The 18,632-nt window shown below is 40.3% G+C and overlaps 1 protein-coding gene across 2 annotated transcripts in view; it reads right to left on the minus strand.

The window, feature by feature from the left end:
- The window catches only part of LOC117416965 (SPRY domain-containing SOCS box protein 4-like), a 58,947-nt gene that overhangs the window by 22,413 nt on the left and 17,902 nt on the right, over positions 1–18,632 (minus strand). Inside the window, exons 1-2 of one of the 2 annotated variants that reach the window (XM_034028485.3) lie at positions 12,841–12,993; positions 6,459–7,340 (exon numbers count right to left, since the gene is read on the minus strand). In XM_034028485.3, coding sequence (XP_033884376.1) covers positions 6,459–7,152 — 694 coding nt within the window. In that variant the 5' untranslated portion in view covers positions 7,153–7,340; positions 12,841–12,993. Of the gene's footprint in view, positions 1–6,458; positions 7,341–12,840; positions 12,994–18,632 lie in introns of those variants that run through there. The other variant, XM_034028484.3, reaches the window with a different exon arrangement.

The raw sequence follows: 18,632 nt of genomic DNA on the forward strand, positions 1-18,632 counted from the left end.
AGTGGCACCCTGAACCAAAACTGCTACCACAGCATTTTGCAGCGCCATGCAATACCCTCTGGTATACGCCTAGTTGGTCAGGGGTTCATCCTACAGCAAGATAATGACCCAAAACATACCTCCAGGCTATGTCAGAACTACCTTAGAAGAAAAGAACAAGACGATAGGCTTCAAATCATGGAATGGCCAGCAGAGTCTCCAGACTTAAACCCCATCGAGCTGGTTTGGGATGAACTGGACAGAAGGGTGAAAGCAAAGCAACCTACAAGTGCAACACATTTGTGGGAACTTCTGCAACAGTGTTGGGAAGAACTTTCCGAACAATATTTGATTTCCATTGTAGAAAGAATGCCACGAGTGTGTTCGGCTGTTATATCTGCAAAAGGTGGCTACTTTGACGAGTCAAAAATTTAGATTAAATTTTGTTAAACAAAACGATTCCATGATTTCTTTTTTATCTCCAATTGTTTATTTGTTCTATGCTTTAATTTCAGAGTACATTGAGACATTAAACTGTGTAAATTTCAATAAAAACTGGAAAAATGGAGATGTTCTAAAACTTTTGACCGGTAGTGTGTGTGTGTGTATATATATATATATATATATATATTAGGACACGCACACACACAAATATATATATTATGCAACATCTTTGCTTTTATATGGATTGCTATGCAATGGATTGAATGACCTCTGCTCATTTCTAAATTGATAGAAGTTTAGAAATGCCACTTGATGATGAAGCAACACTCGAGCCAACCAAAACAATTAGTTGGTAACTTCCATATGTCTGACAAGCGAGCAAGAGCTCCAGGCTGTGTTCCAAACATTCCCACATGGCTGACAGACTGGGTCCTTCATGCAACCCCTGTTATGACCTCGTGCTCTGCTGCGATGGTGCTGGGGAAGGCAAAGGCTACGGGTCACACACAGAGAACAGAGCCGTTCCTATTGACTCGCAGTCAACAACTGCAGCTTTTCACACACACACACACGAGAGAGAGTGGGGAGGGTTACTGCAGTGTGGCTAAAATCCACACAGCAAATTCACAGGTCATTACCTACAACACCCTGACAGATTTGTTTAAATAAAATGGCAGTGGAGTAAGTTTTGGGGAAAAAAAAAAAAAAATGTTGCTAACAAAGTTTGTCGTGAATCTGTAGAAGTGATGCCTTATAAATCAATAATATACTAGCCACTACTTGCATGCAAGAAAAAAAAAAACTTTATTTAGTTGTTTGTATTTTTACCCCTTTTTCTCCCCAATTTGGAATCGCCAATTGTGTTATTAATCCCAGTTCACCGCTGTAACCCCCTGGCGACTCGGGGAAACAGCGGCTGACACACTCGCCCTCCGAAACGTGTCCCTGCAAAGTCTTTTTTCGCACTGCGGATCCACAGCGAAGCAAACAGACCTATAGTGCCGGAAGACAACACAGATCTGAATGGCTCCACAGCAGACCTGCAGGCGCCCCATCAGCTACAGGAGTCGCTGGTGCGCGGTGAACTGTAGATTGCCCTGCCGACCTAAGCCCTCCCTACACGGGCGGCACTCGGACAATTGTGCGCCACCCCCTGGGTACTCCCGGTCACGGTCGGCTGTGACATAGCCTGGATTCGAACTCGCAATCTCTAGGTTACAGGGCGTATCCTGCACTCCACGCGGAGTGCCTTTCCTGGATGCGCCACTCGGGAGCATAGATCTCAGTTCTAATCAAATCTCCATACCGTAGTACATCCTTCACTCCCAATTACAGTAACAGACTTCTATTAAATGTGGATCTCATTATTAGCCAGCTTGTAATGCTGGATTCCCAGGAGCGGGTTGATGACAAGGCCACAGTCTAGCTTCTTGAACAGGCTGGGAAGCCAGTGGAGTAGAGCGAAGCAGCAACTCCGCAGAGCATTGGCCTGCAACAGGATGTGCTGTGCTCTTCTCTTCTCCCAGCACCATTAGTCTGTCTAGTAACCAGGCTGGCCAGAGTGATCTCGCAGACCCTCAACACAGGAAGAATGATATGGGGAGGTTGTGCTTCTCTTATACTCCATGTTAAGAGAAAAAACACTGGCAACTCACCAAGTTTTACATGTTTAAAAGCGGGGGTGATTGTCACTATTCTGGCTCAGTAGACACGAATCAGCACATCTGGGGGGGCTACTGTTTTCCAGCATAAGATGACCATTAATTGAGCCCTGTGTATGCATGTACAGTATGATTATTTAATGGAACATCACGTTACCCAAGTCCCCAGTCACCTGTAGCACAGGTGTGCTGAGAGGATCTCATTCATCTGCTCACCACAATCTAAGTCATTATTAAAAGCACCACATGCACAATACTGGTCCAGTTCTCCAGGAAAGATGAGGGGAAATCAATTTTAATTGAGGCTTTACACTTTTTCTGCTGTGCTCACAAACTGCATCAGTATCAGCCAGCCAAAGCAGAGCAATCTGGTCGCTACCATACCTCATTGTATAGCAGTTTCACCCATCCCAGGTTTTAATAGGGGCTTTTAGTCAGTATATAGGCCCCCACTACAGAGTGTAGAATAATATTATAGATTATATTATACCAATGTAAATGGCAGTCTTTGCAGGGAAATTAGATTCTGGTGTCTGTTTGCATAATATACTGTATAATATGAAACCTGAGAAGATCTTGCACAGTGAAGCAGTTTACTCACCGAAATACCCCAATGCCATCAAACCAAACTGCTCAAGCCTCGAAAAGATGTGCCAGTCTGGGTATTACCAGGGATTAGGGAAGGGTTTGGTAATTCGACCCCAGGCAAAGCGATCCCGGTTCATTATCTCTGCTCCTTCCTGCTGGGATGCCTTACAGCTTTTATATACGGAATGTGAATGAAGACAATGGTTTTAGTCTGTGGCAATACAGGATTACACAACTCCACCACCACAAACCACCTGGAAAATAGGGCATTTTCTAAAATAAAACACAATAAATCCACATTAATCTGCAGCAGCGATCTCAGCAGAAAAAGAGGCTAACTTAAAATCAAAAGGAAATTTGAATGGATTACCAGTTCATCATCTTGGCTGTAGAAGCCTCTCTCTCTCTCTCTCTCTCTCTCTCTCTCTCTCTCTCTCTCTCTCTCTCTCTATTAACAGAGGATCTACAGAGGCGGTGTTTTACAGATTACAAGCTCCACTCGCCACCAGGGGAGTGTTATTGTGCTGTGCTCAACAGATCACACTTGTCAGATAGCTCAGCCCCTCTATGCAGAGTTTAAGGGATGCTCCTGCTTCATTTTCAGTTTGCTGGCTGGCTGGCTGGCCTCTTTCAAACACAGGGCTCATTGACCCAGACTAACTCTTACTGGGCAGCACCAGGGATAACATGGCTACAACTATGTAGCTCCCCTCCTCCCCCCCCCCCAAAAAAAAAAAACAAACCACACAGCAGCTGCTACTGCAATACATAAATGTAAAAAACGTAAAAAAAAAAAAAAAAAAAATCATCCCCAGGTTGTTTTTGGCAGTGATTCACTCAGATTATCACAGCAGACGGGCGATGACCCATTTCAAAACTTTAGAATACATTTGCCCAAGTAGACACAATATAGAAGATCACGTTAAGAAAGAAACTAAAATAAGCTCAGGAGCTGCAGCTAGTATTGCAAGGTTACTGCTACCAGTCAAAGTGCTCTTTTGCTGCGACGGTTACAGAACACGTTCGTAATGGCCAAGCTCTTTTCTGGCCTTTCCAGGAAGCGATGTCATGTTGTCACGTCAGTGCCTGGTCCATAAAGGGATCTTGAACTCACTGGGCCATCTGCAGGCAGCAAGCAAGCTCATAAAAGCATGAAATAGAAGCCTCTTCAGCTGCAAAACTGACAAGAGGAATCAAGGGTTACACCAATAATGTGAAACCTAGCAGGAATTACTGTGCAATTCAGAAAAGCAGCATTTCAAGTGCCACATATACACACTGCATTAAAAACAATACATGCAGGGATTTCTGGCAAAGTAGGTTTTGAAGTATTTGGACAGATTTAACTAAACCCTTTTGTTTCTTGAATTTCCAGTGATCGTCAGGGAAAATGGGTGCCTGTGATGTAAAATGGAGAAAAACAAACAAACAAACAAACAAACAAACAAAACACTGAGGAAGCCACAAGGTTATAAAAGTCGACAGTACAAATACAAAACAAGTAAATGATTCACAAGAAAGCAAATGGTTCCTAGTATCCCAAAAATGGAATATGCACCCTAATGTTTCTAGCTACGCCAGTGTCTATGTAAACAACGCAGGCTACAGACCGTCTGTACAGTACAGTGCAGTCTATACATTTACAATCTTTAAAGATGTGTGGATACTGTATGAATAGCTATGCGAGAATTCTCATGGTTTACATGCAACGCAAATATTTATCCACGCAAGACAAGGTGTTTACATTCAACTGCTGGGAGTCGTATGTCAACATTTGTATTTTTATTTTGTTGTTTTTTCTAAATTATATATTAACAACAACTTGTTTTTTTCAGTTTGAAAAGCTATTCGTTACATATTGCATTGCAGATTTGGGATGGGGAAAAAAAGACTCTGTACTGTAGTTCCCAAACTCAGCCACAGGAATGTACGAGGTGGGAAAGATGGAGCTTGAACATTTGCCAAATATTCCACAGCAAATCAAAAGCAGTGGTATATAAAAAGCTACAGTACTCTATGCCAGGTGTCTAATGCACATTGGTTCTTCACACACAAAAAAAAAGAAAAAAAAGAAAATGGGTTCTTCAGCGATGTGAAATGGTCTCAAAGCGACGTTGCTCGCTGCTGGTGTGGATACTCCCATTTGACTGCAGTGACTTCTAAATGATTCGCTTGCATCCAGTGTGAATGCAGCTTTTGTTCATTTAAAAAAAATAATAATAATAAAAGAGGAACTAAATTTCTGACAGTGTGAAGATTTGCAGTAGCCAGAGCCTGGTATTATTGACAGAACTTTGTTCTCCTGATAAAAATCAGTCAGTGTTTTTTTTTTTTTTTTTTTTTTTTTTAAAGACATTTAGCAGAATTACAATTAGCAGTTAAAAATCTAAAAATAGCTAATCTTGTCAAACTCCAATAAGAGATCAGAGAAGTTAGTCTCGGTAGGTATTCAGATAATTACAGGATGCAATAACCTGTGTACCGGGCACGGCTCCATTAGAGCCAAAAACAGATAACACTTTTTTAAATTACTTTCGACAGCCATTTACAGTAATCACACATGGACTGCAGGCATATGTGCAAGCAAAGGATATTAATTAATAATCAGAATCAAAAGACAAAAACCGCAGCTTATTCAAGTGCCCTGGGTAAACTGCATGAAACCTACGCTAAGTGGACCACTAGAATACACAATTGTACCAATACATGACATTTATCTAACTGTAGGCCAATACTAAATACTTCTATACTGTACAGTCTTTCTTTAGGTAATCCTCCTGTTTATGCATCATGGCACAGCACTGTGGTCATTTCTATCTCTAATAGCACAATGTTTATTTACATTTTTTAAGTGGGAATGGCATTCCTTGCCAAGTTCGTAATCTGGGAACTGTAGGAAAGGACATTCCATCCTGTCTGCACTGCTCCCACACAGAGGAGACTGGGAGGCTGCTGCAGTAGCCGTCAGATGCAACATGTTTTTAAAGATCTCCACTGAGAACAGTTAGCCCTTGCCAGCTTCAGAAGGTTAGATTTGCATACATTTAAAAACACTGCTTAAAACTGCTCTTATTTAGCAACACCTTGAAATCAAACTTATTTCATTTCAGTGTGTGGATCGGTGTCTTACTTCAATGTCAATTATTAAATCCCTGATCAAAATGCATCCTCACTAGAGCTTTTTAACCATGGGTATTTGATGCAATCCAGGGTGGTTCTCCAGTGCTGTGAAATGCTAAAAAAATACATAACATTAATAATAAAATGAAAAAATGAAATGAAAAATAAAACTAGATGTCTACAAGTAGATGGATGGTGACTGTACTTCAAAGATAAAATCATTGCTCAAAATAGTTCTGGGAAAAGGGAGCGTTCACCATGTGGTTTACACTCTTCTTGGATATGGCTTCACTTCTGCCTTGCAATTGTTAAATTGCTCAGCAACCAGAGGTAGATGTTTTAGGATACTGTTTATTCACAGGCAGCTGTGTTTTGGTTTGTTGGAATTACTTTTTTAGCTAAAGAAAGCAAGAGCAATTAGCAACTACAATATATTTTAAATTGAGTCCATTAAAAACACCATTACAAAAATGTAATTCCATCTTTGCGTGCTAAAATTGTCTGCCCACTAAATATTGAACCAATCTATACTGAGAAAATCATATCCAAATTGAATCATCAGATGTTTAAGTATAGTATAAAACTCTTTATATATATATATATATATATATATATATATATATATATATATATAAAAAAATACTTAAATAATAAAATGACACTTACGATCAAGTCCGTTGATGTATCGTATTGTAATTTCACAGTGACCCCATACCGCACTAACAATCGGATGCAGTTTTTTCCCTTTGAGTCCTCTGAAGGCCACTCCCAGATACTGCCCATCCACTATAAAACTCAGTGTCCCCTCATCCATGTCCAAAACCACCAACAAAGAGTCCGGCAGCACAAATGACTCATCCGGCTCCAAAAACACGGGATAAGTAAGTCCAGGTTGGTTTTTGCTGTTGTAGTACAGCTTGTTGCGTCCCAGGTCCCAGCCCCATGACTCGCCGTTGCTGCCCACTAGTGAGGTATAGCCCACCGAGTGCAAGGGGGCTTCAGTCGTGGACACTCCCACCACAGCGTGCGTCCCTCTCTGTCGCGTGGGCCAGTGGATCTGCCAGACGTGCAGCCCCCTGGTGTAGCCCACCCGGCCCCGGATGCAGTCTGTGCTCTGGGCCACCGGGTGCCTGTGGAAGGTCAGTTTGTCATCCTCCTTGACGAAGATGTTGAGCGAGCGGTCCTCGTTGTTCCAGGAGTGTTTCAGCTGGACGTCCATGGGGGCCGGAGGCATGTCCAGCAGCATATCCAGCCGGGCAGGTTTGCAGAAGTCGGGGCCCCGGAGCTCCCGTCTGATCGGCCGGAATGCAGGTTCCCTCACATCCACAGACTTTATACTCCCTGAGATTTTTTGACCCATCGCTCGGCTACGGATGAAACAAAGGTTGGGGGGTTGGGGGAGGGGAGGTAGTGTTTTTTGGGGTAGTTTTTTCTTCTTTTGCCCTCTGTTACCTCATGAAAGCAGTTCGCAGAGAGCCCAACAACCAGACAGAAGGCTTCTTTTACTTCCTCTTTTGAAGGCACAATCCCTCAAATAAAAGCACAACCCTAAAAAAACAGAAACAGAAAGAGTGGGTTATTTTAACAGGTTTTCACTTGTTTGTCTTTGTGAAAAAGTAAAAAAAGATGTTTTTTTTTCTAAAAAACTAGTTTCTAAAGAAAACTCCAGAGACTGGATATGTTTCCCAGCAAACTGCTGAACAAATGAAGCAGAAGCCACAACTGCTGCTCAATAAGCTCAACCCATATTGCAGACAAAAACGTCCTCTGATTCACACTGGAATGCAGACATTCCCACACCTCGCATCCCACCAATCCACCAACTGGACCAGTCAGGCTTGAGTCACTACAGACAGCGTTCTTGTAAAAACAAAACCAAAAAAGAAAGTTACTGAGAAACGGTTTCATCATCCTTGCATGATCTCAAATTAGGAGGGAAAAAGTTGAGCCCAAAATGTGCAGTAAACATATTTCTTAGAATATTATAATTAAAACTTTTTTTTTTGTTTTTTTAAATACAGAAAAAAAAAGCAATTGACCATTTTGACACTACTTTAATATCTCAACAGTAAGAGCAAAACAAACAAACAAACAAACACACACACACACACACACACACACACACACAAATGGCTGCTCTTTTCCTTTTGTTCAAAATGAATATGGAACCCCCCCTCTCCTCTCCTCTGTAATGAATGGAGTGTGAAGTGCACAGTGGTGTGAAAAGAGGTTTGCTCTTTCCAGTTAACACCTCGTTTGGAGCCTGCAGGAGGTGAGAAAAGGCAATGGCCACTTTATATTCAAATTTAAAACACCACTGTTTCTTTCTGACCTCCTACTTAACCCTTCATTTTGTAAATATTTGCAGGGTCATGCATGATTCAACCAGCAGAGTCAAAAGGCATTAAAAAGATGCTTTTCAACTGCCAAAAAAATTAAAATAAAATAACACCACAACCACGACCACACACAACCTCAATAGTACGTTCAAAACATTATACAAGATTAACAAGCGAACAAAGATGTCGTTTTATAGCTTTTTTGTATAAATACACAGCAAAACCATTTTTTACAACAAGCTCGTTCTAGTCCAACTCTGCAAAGTAGGAGATTGTTGAAAGCCATTTAGCAGCACAAGCACATTCCAGCTTCCTTCTGACAGCAGAGCAAGTGGTGTAAAAGGAACAGGGAGTCAATTCCTACATGCAAATTACAACAAATTACCACGTTAGCGCTGCTGTTTTCCAGAAATTACAAGTAGCGTCACATGCCAGGAAGACTCAACAATTCCAGCATGTGACTGGAGCATCACAGCTGGAACTGATGATGAGGTCAGAACATGGCTGAACGGGGGCCAAGAAGTCTATCGGTCAGGAAGCAAAGTCCAGACATGAGTGCTGATGATCTCACTGCACTACAGTGTGTGCAAACACCGGTGACAAAATACAAAAGCAACTGCCAACAAACTGTACAGTCTCCTTTAAAAATGGCACACACAGTCAATGCAATCTCACTTACCTAAAACCTAATGCATGTACTTTGGATAATCAAGTTTCTACTTTTCTGCTGTAAGAAACGTTATCACAATTGGAAAATATTAAATCCATAAAATGTGTCTAAATAAGTTTCTCCTCCTTCACAAACATCTTAGATGCAATTACAGCAAAAAAGGATCGAGCACATCTACGTATATCAAATTTGTTTTGTTCCACCCCAACACTGCTTTGTAAGCGAGTTTGTTTCTCATACACACTCTACATTGAGGACTTCTTATTTGTATAAATGATGCAATTTATCCTATATATATATATATATATATATATATATATATTTATTTATTTTTACACATCCAAGTGGACAATTGGTTACATTAAAAAGGGTGCAGAAAAAAGCAGACTTTATTTCCATGCCTTCTTTGTCTTTTCTTATTTTACTTTAGTTAGAAAAAAAATAACATTTCAAAAAGGGAAGAAAATAGAAAAATGACTCTAGGCATTGACAACTTCACCTGCGTCTTAGCCACTCAGCAGCAGGCTGTTCAATAAACTAGGGAAATTAAGGGTATACATTTCCCTCTCCCAATACAGGAGTGGAGCCAAGCCTTTTATCACCTAGAAGAAACATCCACACGCCAACTTAATTCCCCATGCAGTTACTCAACCATGTCAAACTAATATCCCCACAGAGACACACAAACTGCTATGTTTGGACGCAAAATCTATTCTACTGCAGGATGCAAAGTGGTTACAAAGTTTGGAGGCAGTGTGGTCCAGTGGTTAAAGTCCAGGGCTTATAACCAGAAGGTCACCGCTTCAAATCCCACCCCTGCCACCGACTGACTCACTGTGTGACCCTGAGCAAGTCACTTAACCTCCTTGTGCTGCTGCTTTGTTAAATGATATAAAAAAGGGTAAAGTTCTACCACCTAACAATCCCAGTGGTATTTTAAATTTGGATCCAGAATTTTAACCCCCGGGGTTCTTTAGTAACCCCATTGCTGGATCACTACAGTAGCCATGTATCTCAAATTAAAGAAACCCACAAAAAGGAAAAAAATGAAAAGGGGTTTGAACGCATTGTAGGACACCCAAGATCGATAACTTATAGGAAACCATAAGGCTACCGTTCCCCAATTTGTCATGCATGAAATATTGACATCTGGAATTTCCCCGGGCAATGCTGGGTACTTCAGCTAGTAAGCTATATAAAAATAAAATGGTTGTAAAAGGAAAATGATTTCGTACCCTTCTTAAGATGACATTGTAAAGAAAGCTGCTAGGATTAGCACTTCTCTTTTGAACTCATTCTAGTACTTTGTTGTTTTATTAAGAACACCTTCCCCTCTTTGCATCCCATTGAGAGTTAATCCCTTCCTTGTTTACCCCACAGCTTTTCTATTGCAGTGTTTGTTTCTTACTAGCATGTGTTTCCTCAATTAGTTTACTGCTGTTCACTGCCAACTGCTGTGGGCTTTTTATACTACTACATACTGTACATCTACGGCTAATGTAATTAACTTTAAATAGATTCACCTTCTAAACCTTCTGCTTACCTCTAAACCATCATACACGTTTTCAAATGAAAAAAGCAGACTTAGAATGTAGTAATTTATACTGTTTTTAACCTTGTATTCTTTTCCAATTTTAAAAAGTTGATTTTCAGTGTTACATTACAGTGCACGAAGGTGTATACTTGCTACACAAATATACCCCTATTCTACTGGCTTGTTGAGAATGAGGTCAAAGTTCTTTGCCTTTATCACAATGTGAAGCATTCCTAAAACGATGAAGGGCCCGTCAAAGCCGCTTGACCCTGCTTTGAAGTCAATTCCCTCAATAACAAAAGCTAGTACAATAAAACTGAACATAAAAAGAACAGGTCAACCAAAAAGTGTGAGCCTACAAGAGATTGCAAAATTAAAAAAAGGTCGGAACTTGAGAATGCTGCAAATAAAAAAAAAATACTGCATGCACCTACAGGATGTAAACTCCTCAGTATTACATAGATGTTCCTAAGCATTTCAGTGTTAGGGATCACATAGACACTCCAAAAAAGAAAAGGCAGCCCAGGACTTAGTACGCCGTTTTAATGCGGCCCAGGGCCTGCAACCCAGGACCAGGACTGGCCTTTACAAATGTGTGAACGCAAGATTTAGGGCTTTTCGTATCACATGACCAATGTGGTTGCATAGCTCAGTAGACACTCCCACACGGTAAATAGAAAGCTGAATGCTGTGCTAGGCAAGATGGCAGTGGATCAATATTGATCATACAACCTTTAATTATAAAAATATTAATCTAGCGGGTTTAGGTTCAGGTTGTTTCTGTCACATAAAATATACGAGCTGCAGTACAGTCATAATTCTTAATTTGTCTCAATTACCTTTTGTTCCCGTTATTTAGTAACTAAGCGATAAATATAAAAACTGCATGATTAATAATGCAGCGACTTGGCATATTCAGCCTCCATTGTTTATTTTGCACGCAATGATATACATGGCTACAGAAGTGTGTGTCTTTACATTAAAATGCTTTAGCTGCTTGTTTTTACACACACAAAAAAAATACTGTTCTCATCCACAAATATTAAGATTGTTGATGCACCATGTGAGGGGGAGACCCTCACTGTAATATTTCAATGCCTGTTATTGTGGTTATTATTGTTAATGTTATTCTACTGGCTATAGAGCAGTGGTTTATTATAGATCGTGCATGTTGCTGAGCAAAGTGTATGATATGGGATGGAGTATTGCTGCATTTAGATTAGGGTGATTCCCTTAATGAAGTTGTCAACATGTGGAACAAGGGTTTTGTTATAGCCATATGTTCGGTAATCTTCCAAGAGAAGGGTTAATGCTGATGTTGAGTCTTTACTGGTAATGGTTAGGGACTAGAGAACAACAACAACAAAATAGTTTAACGATTGTGTTTGTAAATAAAGACGTTATTCATGCAGGATAAACAAATACGTATAAATAAGGAACATGTGTAATGTAATTAACAGTACTTAATGCCATGTCTTTCCTTAGGAGGGAGCAGTAGTACTACTACTACGACTACTATTAGGTGGTCAATTGTGAGTTTGTCTTGTGAATGTCAGTCATTGTGTACAACCTGATAGTCATTTGCAATCTAAGTGAAGTATCCATAACGAAAACAAATATTTATACCTGTCAACACTAGCAAGTTGCTGTTTCCTGTGTTCTAAATACCTCCATGTTCTTATGAGAATAATGCGATTGTGGGTGGGGGTAAGCTCGGACCGTCACCCCGTTACACACCATAACACCATAATACAGACCATAGAATTGCTACTGTGCTGCATTGAAAAAATATATATATTAAAAAGAAACATATGCTACAAAAGGATTACTGTATATCCCGGTAGCTCTTTCATTCGAGTGCATGCTATCGTTCCATAAAAAAAAGCCAAGTAGTTCACCACATTTGAGGCCTGCTTTTGAGTCACATATGTGAATGCGCAAAGGCGCCTTAAAGCACAAAACGTGAACGGGGTTGTAGACCTAAATGTGAGGTGGCCCTGGTCCGGCCCAGTAGTGAACGGGGCCATACTGAATGATGGTGGTGCATCTGCAATAAACTTTATAGCAGCACAAGTGTGAGGAGCATTTAGGGAATCCAAGCTACTAAATTGAGTCTTTTCAACAAGATGAAAACCTGGTGAATGGAGGACGGTCATTAAATACAAAAACATACAGAGAAGGTGGCAAAAACATCTAGCAGTAACCAAACCTGCAAGAACTTCAAATTCAACAAGTCCTTCCACAGAAATCCTATTTTCAATACTCCAGGGCAAGTGACTCCCAATAAATCACATTCTAACACTGAAATATATAGGTGACCCAGCAATACTGAAGAGGCTTAGAAACAAACACTACACAGCACATCTGCAGCTATATTTCCTCAAGCTTGGCTTGTCTTGTGGGTCAGTTATAAATGCATAGCACCCCTACTGCTATATTGATTACATGGTTGCAATAATAGATTTAAAAAGAATGAATGAATAAATAAATACAAACAATCCTTACCATAAAAACCTCAGTTCAAGTTTGTTCCACATGAAGCGGACATGAAGTTGCAGCAAGACACCAGTTAAATATCCTCAAACTGAAGCAAAAAGCATTAAGATCTTTCTGGCAAAACTTCCACGAGAGCAGGACCTCTACTCTGGTCCTCAAACTTGTAGAAGTTATATATTTATATATATATATCAAATAAAAAATACCACACACACACACACACACACACACACACACACACACGCACAAAGACCACAACCACCACACACAACAGGGAAATCTTCCCAACAAAAAGATGTCCACTTCAACGTTAAAGCCAGGAACTGTGTGTGGTGCACAGCAAAGAGATCCCTTAAACAGACAAGCTGGAAGCACGCACGCACACACACACACTCCACTCTGCTCCCTGTGGCACACAAACCGCTTATAGTAGCAAGCCGACAGTCAGTATCAGCGCAGCTAGGGGAATGTTCAGCAAATTACTCTCAATTAAAACTGCTCTGTCCTTCACCTCTGCAGGCAAATCTAAAAATAAACACCCTCAGGATCCTGCTTTTCTTTGCAAGCCTCTTGGACCTCCACTGCCCAAGATTTCAGCCAGTTTGCGGCTTTCTTATTCTCTCAACAGCCAGCTCGCTCCAGAGTGACGAGCCTTCAACTCAAACGAGTGCACTGCCCCATGGTGAAAGCCGATCCTGCTGATCTCATCACCAAGACTAGTAATGCAGTGGCCAGGGAATAAGGAACAGATGGTGACGTCCCTTCCCCCCGTCCGTACACACAGGGACCAGCCCCCGGCAGACTACACAAAGACAATGTATCACACTCTCTCTATCTATGGATACAGGCAGTGTCTTTTCCTTACAGGCTTTCCTCTCTACTGGGCTACACAGGAACAAAAGCACCTGCCCGCCCCCAGATCTGCTGTGCTTCAGTGTGCACACGTTTAGCTTGCAGCACGCTGCCCTGCAGCCAAGGGTTACTTGCTGGTGTGCAAAATGTATTTTGGAGAATAATTTTCTAAGCATTACACTGAATAATGTTTGATGGTTCACACAATAAGGCTATAGAAAACCAATCACAAAAGAGAAAAAAAAAAAAAAACACAACACAACAACACGCAACACCACACCCACCTTTCCCCCAGGGGAAAAAAATAAGTGTACACTTAAAATTGGTCTATTGTAAGATATAAAAAGGCAAACATGACCCGATGGCTTTTTAAAAAGGAGAAATGTAGTCTGAAGGGATGGATTTTTGTTCTGTTTAGATGAGTTTACAGACCTGTTCTGCAAGTCATTTAATAATACAAACCTGCTTGTATGGGCAAAATTTAAAAGGGTGGTGGATCTTAAGGCTTGATTTCATAATGGAGGCATGAACAATGCTAATTTCACAATATATTTTTTATATTCCAGGTTTGCATTTAAAAAAAAAAAAAAATAGGATCAGTTAATAAAGAGGCTGAGTCAAAAGATTGCTTTACAAGATTAATTAAATCTCTGCAGAATGTGGGCCCTGTAATTTGCAGGACAATGCTTCTCTATAGAAAAGGGACCAACGGCAGGAAGACATCTGGGACCCCTTTTCAGATTGATAAGGGTTAGGAAGAGTCACCTTTAGTCTATATATGTGCGTTTCACAAAGACTGCCTATTGTCTCAGCTTCAAAAGGGAGCCACGAGCATCTGATTACCAGGGCAAGCAGGAGCAGGAAGGGTGCTCAGCTGGCAGGCGCCAGGCCGTCCTGGGGCAGATGGCTGACAAAACGTGAGGGTGAGCCAGAGTGTGCACTGGGACCCATCATTACCAGCATTGAAATACCCCACAACACCCATCAAACATACCATGTGTTGAATTATCTTTCAATGTTTGAAGTATATGGTTGAGAGAAAAAATAAATAAAAAAAAAATATCAAATAAATTTCAATAGAAAAATTGCAAATATACCACAACCAAAAAGATTAAGTTAGTAGTTCTGTATTGAAAAATTTGAAAAATGACAAGAAAAGAGAGTCAGGGTCACCATTGTGTTCTGGGATTCCCCATCTATACATACCACATGCAAACCATCATTTTTTTTCCTCCCTCGGAAAGGTAATGCTTTTTCTGTAGGCCAGCATGTTCTTAGTAAGAGATTCTCCAGTTAAGAGCAATAATTTAACTGTATGGTGTGGTTAGTAGCAAGAATAGGGAGTGCAAAAGTAAGACATGCATTTAAATGTCCCCTTCATTTGAAACAAAGGGCTGGTTTCACCGACACTGATCAGCACCAGTCTGGGAACACCTCATCTGGGGTTACATTACCTAGTCAAGATTAGTGCTAATCATGGTCTGTGAAGCTAGCTGAAAATGTCTAGGACACAAATAAGAAAGCCACTTGCCAGAATTAGGTTTTGCCTGCAAAATTGAATGACTCAAAAATTGTGTTTATTTTTAAACGGGTATCTTATATACAGTATTAAAAAAAAAAAAAAGAAGAGAGAGAAACTGTGAACTAGCTTACCATTGTGCTGCCAGCGTCATTCAAAAGGTCAAACTGAAAAGTGGCTCACGGGTTGAATAATGTGGCATTTGGGCTAGCTCCCAAGGGGCCCGATCTCCTTGCCTGTTTGTACAACAAGGTCTGGCTGTTCAATCCAGCAATCCCTCCTGAACTATTGAACCCGGGGGGTGGGGGGGGGGAGAATTGAAGCCAGCTGAAAAATAACGCTGTAGATCACAGAAATGGATAGTGTCCTTCCCTGGTCAAGATGTATTAAATGTTTATAAAGAAGGAGTATTTTTTGGAGGACATGAACTACTGTGTATGTATTGGCTACAGTGGCCTGTTTGTATAATGCAAACTCGACATTGCAGTTGAAAAACTTGGATTAAAAGATTATTAAAAAGAGGGTTGGAGTCACTTAAATATAGGAGAACCATTGCATTAAGCAACATGATTTATGGACAAAATTACTGTACAGAAGAAAGAAATGAATCAGATTAGGTCACACCAGGCTTTTGTGCTAGTACTTTTGTATGAGATAACTCCATCTAGGAATTGCTGTAGGTAATCTGTCAATAGGAACAAAGAGAGACATTTCAACAATCTTTTTGTTGTTGTGGCCAACTTCACATGCCAAATAACACTACACAAACATAAAAATACAACCCTGAACCAAACAATGCTTAATTATACAACACAGAAGGGACAAAGAATTTCCTTCATTATAAATGTATCAGTGATCCTAATTACTAGAATGACCGAGCTGCACATGTTAACGTTTGTGAACAATGACTCCACACTAAATCTTCCATGGTCTCCAAGGGTGGGGTGGAGCAAGGCTAAAATAATGTCTACCCCCCCCCACCCCCCGCAAAATCTGACACACAGCTGCATTTGAGAAGAGACTAAAGATTGTGCATGAACAAAAAGGATATTGCATGAAACATCTAAACACTAGTCACTTATGATTACTTGAGATAAGCCATCAAAAGAGCTGGACGATGATGCTAATTATGCCAGGTTTCTAACTACCTCTCAACAAAGGAAACAGGCAGATGTCTATTACAGACCATACAACTTATCACTCGATCAGTGGCCACAGAAGTGCGTCCAGGCTATTTGCATGACGACAGAAGGATAGTGACCGGGTTTCTTGCCTCAGGATACAAAATATTCAAAACAGTGGACGTCCTTCCCTCACGCTTCAGAGATTACTGCAATGCTAAGACGGTTCTTGATTCATAGGCTTCATGCACTGGCGTGACCGACATTATTGTGAGGTGTCCTTGAGCACCACATAACGGGGATAAAGGATACATTTATTAACAAAGCACATGGTACTATTAAGATGCATCACCTCATTTTTCAAGGGAGTGTCTCTCTGCATGTTTACAAATACCACGCACCTCTAAAAACTAAAAATAAAAAGCCACAGACATTTCTATTTGAAAAACATAGCCAACATATTTTGATTCTAATAATCAATTCATAGTAAATTTCCCAGTTCTCATGTAAAACAGTCCTATTCCAAACCTAATGAACAACATTTTTTGTACACATCAGGGATGGAAATAAAACCCATTTACAGAGAAACTCTTCCTTCTTCCTGCCTTCGACTTTGAAGAATGACCCTTCTGCATGCGGATCCATAACTTCTCTCAACTACAAAATACCTCAGTTAATTAAAATCCAATCTGCACAAGAGATCAGGCAAGGTTTAAGTGCTCTTGCTAACTTCAGCTGAGATATACTCCACTTTGTAAAACTTGGCTGACCGGTTGATCCCCGTGCTGCTTTGCCTCAGGCAAAACTGATAATTTATCAGTGCTACTTTACACCCTCCCCACTCCCTCTACAATAATTAGAGAAGGCATCAACAGCAAATAGGAACAAATATGCCAACATTGTAATATGCTTATGAGACAACCTCCTTCTAGATCTCGACCATAAAACTATGAAAAGTAACCAGGGCTATAAATAAGTTTATCTAAATGAAATTAAAAAAATAAATAAAAAACAGTAGTTATTTTTAAAATGCTGTCTCTATTTCAATCTTCTACAACAGAATACTGCCTCCAAATATTCAACTGCCAAAGCCATGCCAAACCGATATAATATTTTAACCAATTACAGCAAAAGTTACAGCAATAACTCTCTCTCCACACGGGTGTCAAACACATTGCCCCATTAATACTGTACTGGCAGAATGACAGCACAGCCTTCTCACAAGACATTGTGCTCTAAGCTCAATCCGCTCTGCAGTGCAGCCATTACCAGCTGGTTTTATTATACTACAATTACAGCTGCACAGACCTTTGATTCAAGATGTACTTTAAAAATAATAATAAATCAGTTTTACCTTCAGGTGGCCATTAGGGAAATGATAATGAGTATTATCGAGTATAGAAGATAAATGATGCAAAGTGACTTCATTTAAAGCGAGGCTGGAAGTATTTACAAAATCTAAGGAAATAACTGGCAGCATGCACCGATGCAGATTATTATGGACAGAAAACTAAATCAAAACAAAAGCATCAGATCCAATATATTGTACAGTATATACAAATACACATGTTCTTAAACATGACACATTGCTAACATTTTACTGCATCTGATGAGCATTTCAACGTTATGTTTCAAATGAAACAGCTTTATCCCATCAATAATCCCAATTAGTTTGCAGTTGTTCTTAAGACAATATGCTAATGGGTGGATCCTCCACTGCCACAGGCACACAACAAAAACCTATTTAAAAAGCCTAATTTCATGGAGCACCAAGAATCCCCAAGGCATGGGTTACCAAAAAGGTCCCAAAGGGACTATAATCTACAGGAGTGGGACTATGCTTTAAAAACACACTCCCCTCCCCACTGCTTAATTGGTTCTCTCTATAAGCCGTGTTCCAGTGTGACGGCACTAAACATTGCCTGGTTTATTAAGCTTTCAAATGCTTGATGTTTCAGTCATTAAGCTTCATGAACAGCGACAGTGCAATTAGGCAGTCACAAAAGGAGAATGAATCCTGAGAATAAATGCAAAATAAAAAAAAAAAAAAAAAAAAAAAATGATCAGGTGCAATAATAATAATAATTATTATATGCAGAGTCACTTACAATAGGTCACTGATTTAACATCTCATCTGCAGGATGGAGCACAAGGAGGTTAAATGATTTGCTCAAGGTCACACAGTGAGTCAGTAGCTGAGGTGGGATTTGAACCGGGGACCTCCTAGTTACAAGCCCTTTTCTTTAACCACTGGACCACACAGCCTCTCTAGCGTGATTTTAATGAAGTCCCATGCCAATGATGACAAA

The sequence above is a fragment of the Acipenser ruthenus genome, chromosome 12, assembly GCF_902713425.1.
Source record: "Acipenser ruthenus chromosome 12, fAciRut3.2 maternal haplotype, whole genome shotgun sequence".
NCBI lineage: Eukaryota > Metazoa > Chordata > Actinopteri > Acipenseriformes > Acipenseridae > Acipenser > Acipenser ruthenus.